Here is a 6,203-nt window from a genome sequence, read left to right as displayed (position 1 = left end):
TCGCTCCGTGATTGACCTGGTGCGCTCCTGGCACGATGAGAGGCACGCCTTCTCCTACCCCACCGGCTGCAACGGAGCAGTCTGCTCACACTACACACAGGTGTGTCTGTCGTGTACCCATAAGACCGCACACACACACACACACACACACACACACACACACATGAACTATGTGAGGTTGCACCTGTCTAGATTGTGTACAAAAACACACACACACACACACACACACATGCACACATACATATGCATAAAGACATGCACACACTCACATGCATACACACACACACACACACACATACACACATACATATGCATAAAGACATGCATACACAGACACACACTCACATGCATACACGCACACACACACACACACACACACACACACACACACACATTACATACTGTACACTCTCTCTGTCTGATTTCCTGCAGTGGTTCCCTTGTCTCCAGCCTCGTTGTGTGTTTGTCTCCCTCAGATGGTGTGGGCCAACACCAACAGGATGGGCTGTGCCATCCACAAGTGCTACAACATGTACGTGTTTGGCAGCACCTGGAAAAAAGCTGACTTCTTAGTCTGTAACTACTCCATAAAGTAAGTCCCTCTGTATCCCTCTTCAAAACAATGCACTTATTTTACCTTACACGTAAAGCAACACCAGTCTTTTTTTTTAGCTTAGTTTGTTTAATATTGCACTAAGTGACGTTGGTGATTGGGTAGGAGCACAACCCACTAATTGTAAATATGTTCACACACAAGGCATTAACAGGACAGCTTTATTATTATTAGTATTATTATTTGTGTATGTTTATCTTCCGTGTTTGTAATGATCCTTTTGATTTACAGTATGTATTGTAAAGTGCACAGCTTCCAGCCTGTTTAGCTGTAACATTACGTTGCGTAGTAGGGGTTCTGAATGGAGGCGTTTGGAGAGATGAGAGATGCTTGAGGTGAGGCAATCCTCATGCAACTGTGTGTCTCTCCCACAGGGGGAACTGGGTCGGGGAGGCGCCATACAAGCGAGGCAAGCCTTGCTCCGCCTGTCCGTCCAGCTACGGGGGCTCGTGCTCCAGGAACCAGTGTTCCGGACGCTCCTCGCGCCGCGTCCAGTCGTCGCGCTCCGCCACCTCGTCACGCTCCTCCTACTCCAGAATCAAGAAGTTTAAGAGGTGGTACTAGCGGAAGCCATCGGCGAGCCACACAGCTAGCTCACGGATTAGCCAGTATCTTTGGAATTCAGAGCAAATATGTTTTTGTGAAGAAACACCACTTTTGTCCATTTAATTGTCAGTAATATTATGGCATATTCTATACTAAAAGAAAATCAACCAGAGTCCCTTTAACCAGTATCATTCGCTCAACATAATGGCCCTCTGATAGACTTTTATATCAGTTTTTTATCTGTTTTTATTGCTGCACCATTGTCATTCTACAATGACATTAACTTTGAGTGTGTGTATGAAAATACGTATGTGTGTGTGTGCGCACACAAGTTAGTATGTTTCTCTTTAAAAACATACTCTACGGAACGGCACCTTCTTTGGCTTAGAAGGCTGCATGGTTGTGTTCAGACCGATGTAAAGTAGTTTGCGGATGGACTTGAAAAAGTGTTTCTTTGTTTGTGTTGGTGTGTACTTGTGCGCATGTACTTGAGTTTGTGCGTGTCCATGAGTACATGAGTGTGCACATGTTTAAAGTTGCCCCTAACCTGTTTGCACTGTTTTGGTCTGTTATTTTTGACTTCAGAGGTGATTTTGTAAAGATGTTGTCTCTCTACGATGAAGCACTTTTATTTTTGTACATGAAGGTAAACCATGTTCTGTAGAGTGTGCTTGTATATGTATGTTATATGTATGTTATGTTATGTTTTGTATTGATGTGTTGCCAGGCTACTATCTTTTTAAAATGTGTGTCTTTTCCAATTGTCCCTGCCATGCAGAGATCATGCAGCCTCTGTCCACATCACCATGCTAATAAACCCCCTATTGAGGCCTATTATTGGGTTGACCTAAAATTGACCTGCTATTAACTAACTATCACACCACACACACACACACACACACACACACACACACACACACACACACACACACACACACACACACACACACACACACACCTTACAGAACAGGTGTACATGCCCAGACCAGGGATGCACTGGCACTAAAGAAAAGCTCTTGATATTCTTCCAAATAGGCCAACTAACTAAATTAAATGTCTCACATGACTATGACAGTTCAATGAGGTCGATCTACAAATGGGCTTGAGTGTGTTCATTATTTTCAGACTAGCCTAATTAGACCTTGCTTATAAAAAGCCAAACTTGGATCCCACTCATGAAAAAATTAGCTGATCAATCGATCATTGCATTTAAACATAATAAGAATGATTGTAAATGTAGCATTTCCTAGTTCCTTAACTCACCTTCTCTCTTTGTCTTTGCATGTAGCCTCACGTTAACTTTCACAGTAGTTTGTTTGTTTGAGTCTATCACTGATGTGTGAACAAAGATGATCAAGATACCAATATATCGGACAGAATAAGGTCACTTGGTGATACGATTGTGAGTCGATTTGATAGTTTGGCAATTGGTTGATAAATAAAACTATTGCGCTTTAGTAATGAGGCAGTCAGATTGGCCTCCACTGTAGCGTAACTGCCTGTATTGTTAAAAATCAACATCTCAACGTTATGCGTTACAGTAATGCGTCATCTTAAAAATCTCAAGTGGGCTAGCATAGAGGAAGAGGAGGGAGAGATGAAGAGTTAGCGTGAGAAAAGTAGTGCCGGTGTGAGAGAGTGAGACGAGTCCACTGTGAGAAAAGTAGTGCCGGTGTGAGAGAGTGAGACGAGTCCACTGTGAGAGAAGTAGGGCCAGTGTTTTTTTTTTAGATAAAACGTGTATGTATTTCAATCAGATTGATAGTCAAAATTAAAATGTCCCTGTTTTTTCCACAACTTCAGGGAGCAGGACTTGCATCATTATACACAATCCAAAACTCAATATCTATGATGATCACAGGAGATGTTTGAAAAATATGAAAGCTGTGCAAGTGTCCACGTATGCATTTCAGTGAAAGTGATTTTTCCTTGGTGAGGATGTACATTTGTGTGTGTGTGTGTGTGTGTGTGTGTGTGTGTGTGTGTGTGTTTATGTGTTCGTGTGTGTGTGTGTGTGTGTGTTTATTTGAGTTTAGATAGGTTTCTTCCTTTATCGGCTCATTAGCAGTGTGTTTGAGCATCCTGTGGGGCCTCCCGTGCTGTAAAGCAGCACTCTAAAAGGCTCTTAGGCTCATAAACCTGCCCACTGCCCTGGCCTCAGCTACCACGCTGGCCACTCACACCAGTGATATTAACCACCAGAAGAGCAGCATCTACACACACACACACACACACACACACACACACACACACACACACAGAGTAATTACATTGTACACAATAACAACACCTTAGTTATTTACTGGAGCATTGGTGAGTCATCAGTGTGTGTGTGTGTGTGTGTGTGTGTATAGTAGTAGTAGTAGTAGTAGTAGTAGTAATAGAAAAGTGGGAAGTATCTTGTTCAAACTTTTCCCACAGTTTGTGGAAGCTGCTGTATATCATATTAATTTTCCATGCAGTCATTCTGGAACGTGGAACTCAGCTGGCACCTCGTGATTCAGATAGACACATTGGAATAAACGCAGGCCTCAGATTTGGCCAAAAGTTTAGAAAACCAACCCAACTAACTCCCATATCTGGAACTTGAGTCTATAATTAGATTTCTCTCTCTGTCTCTCTCTCTCTCTCTTTCTCTTTCTCTCTGTCTGTCTGTCTCTCTCTCTCTCTCTCACACACACACACACACACACACACACACACACTCATCTAGTAAATATGACCCTTTTTTATAACAGCAAACATATGCTAACACACACACACACACACACACACACACAAACACACAAACACCAAGTTAAAACAAACAAAAATTGTTTGCCATATGACAAACAAAAACACTCTAAGCACTATAATAATGCCTCCATCTCAGGCCAAACATGTGCGTCACACTCCTTAAAGTGATATCTTGCACGCCATCTCTCTCCTCGTCCTTTTCTCATCTGCATCATCTCGTTTAGAGCCCTCTCTAGTCTTCAGCTCACAGCAATAGCCAGAGAGACTGAAAGAGGTAGAGAGAGAGAGGAAAAGATAGGCAGAGAGAGAGAGAGAGAGAGAGAGAAAAGCAAACACACATTTTCATGTTGAACCAGAGAAAACTATATGTATATATAGACATTCAAAACAGAGAAAAAGAATACAAAAATAACAACCTGTGAAGTAGTTGAATATTTGAGTTTCCCTCTCTGAGTTGCTATGGCTACAGCTGTCATATAGAGAGAGCTCTATACGGGCTGGTTACTGTTTAACCTCCCCACCCACATTTACCCAGATTAGGAAAATCAATAAGATAACAGGCGCACCGGCCTTACCTTGCACCAACAACACCTCGCTCGCTCGCTCGCTCGCCACAGAGCAAGCTGTGACAAAAACTTCACCGCCATATTTCACCGCTCACGGCTGACAGGCAAGAGGGCGAGACAGAGAGAAAGAGAGAGAAAGAGAGAGAGAGAGAGAGAGAGAGAGAGAGAAAGAGTGGCGTGGAGAAGTGTGGCGACATGGTGAACGTGAGAGCACAGGGCAGCAGTGGTGACGGTGCGGACGGCAGCAACAGCACCAGCAGCAGCAACAGCATGGACGCCTCATACGGTCAGTGAGTCTCGGCCGCCGGACGCCAGGAAGTTGGGGAAGGCCCAGTTTCCCTGGCAGCTTGGGTGTGTGTGTGTGTGTGTGTGTGTGTGTGTGTGTGTGTGTGTGTGTACATGTGTGAAGCTTGTGGGGGTGAGAAAGGGGGAAGGGCGAAGGAGGAGAGGAGAGGAGAGGAGAGGAGAGGGCGGCCCGGGCGTTGGTCAGGAGTTTGGGCTGAGCTGGCACTGGTGAGGTGAGTTTTTCCAGAGAAGGCTCGTCCACCTCGTCCGTGGCATTCCGGGTGGCGGGAGGTGTGGCAGAGCCATGATGGCTGCTGGGAAAAGCACACTTGCTCGCGGCTGCTCCGTCGTCTGGCCCCAGGGACATGAGATAGGTCACGTATCTGGCGTGCCATGGAGACAGATGTTTTGGTTTGGTTGAGTTAGTTGGATAGCCGTTGGCTGAATTCATGGCTCTCATTTATTGGCTTGTGTTTGCTACAAAACCATTGCATAGCATTGTGGCAAGAGAAAAAGAGTTGTGTGACTAACTTCAGATCTCACAAGGTGGAAATACTGAATCTATGCGACTAAGACATACAGTAGGCCAGAACTGGTTTAAAAATAAAGTATTTCACTGATCTATGGGATGTCCTCTAAAAGTGAATAGTAAGTTATATTGTCAGGTGACTTCAAGCAGGACTAACATGGTGACATAATCCTGAGCCAGTATCATCATTTATTATGGTGATGGCAGAGCCTTTACGACATCAGGAGACAGACGTGTTGTGGCTGTGGATGTGCATGTTAGAATCCACTGCATCCATTTTGTCTTGGCTTATTTGCGTTTGCTACTGTACATCCAGAGGTGAGATGCAAACTCTGTGGTGAATACGTTTGGGTGCGAGCATTCACACACCAACATATGTGTTTGTGTGTGTGTGTGTGTGTGTATGTGTGCGTTTAAGAGAGATAGAGAGAGAGAGAGAGAGAGAGAGATTGTGTCTGAAAATGAATTTCATCCCACATTGGACCTTCACATCACTCTCCATCTTTAGCAAGTACCATTACAGTCATCTCTGCTGGTCCTGGGAGGGAAAGCACATGTTTAGACAACAGGTTAAGAGAGATAGTCAAAAAAACAAAAACATCTTGGATGTTGGCTCCTTGTAGCTCTGGTAGCGTTAGTGAAGAGGTCTGGGTTTGTGTGTTTCTACAAACAGGTCATGAAGCTGATGATACGCTTACAGTATGTGTTCACAGCTGATAGTGGACCAGGTAGCAAGTGCTGTTTCTTTGTGAGACTTTTGTTGTCATTCTTTCTATGAACCAGCTGATTATGTGGTCTGTGTCTCTTGCTACTATCTGTTTACCTTTTACAAAGCTCACTATGGCTGGGAAATCCCCTGCAGCACTATGCATTTAACACCTCTCCTGCTTATATTGGAAACTACATTTTTCATTATTTCATCTGAACA

General features: G+C 44.0%; 1 protein-coding gene across 1 annotated transcript in view; it reads left to right on the top strand.

Annotated features, from left to right (window-relative positions):
- The window catches only part of r3hdml (R3H domain containing-like), a 4,644-nt gene extending 2,662 nt beyond the window's left edge, over positions 1-1,982 (top strand). The window contains exons 4-6 of the mRNA XM_062542198.1: positions 1-100; positions 477-592; positions 988-1,982. The exon at positions 1-100 is cut by the window's left edge and continues 3 nt beyond it. Of these exons, the coding sequence (XP_062398182.1) occupies positions 1-100; positions 477-592; positions 988-1,177 (406 nt within the window). The 3' untranslated portion in view covers positions 1,178-1,982. The remainder of the gene's footprint in view (positions 101-476; positions 593-987) is intronic.
- Positions 1,983-6,203: the final 4,221 nt, after the last annotated feature.

The sequence above is a fragment of the Sardina pilchardus genome, chromosome 7 (assembly GCF_963854185.1).
Source record: "Sardina pilchardus chromosome 7, fSarPil1.1, whole genome shotgun sequence".
Classification (NCBI taxonomy): domain Eukaryota; kingdom Metazoa; phylum Chordata; class Actinopteri; order Clupeiformes; family Clupeidae; genus Sardina; species Sardina pilchardus.
Note: the sequence above shows the minus strand (reverse complement) of the source record. Positions and strands in the feature narration are given on the sequence as shown.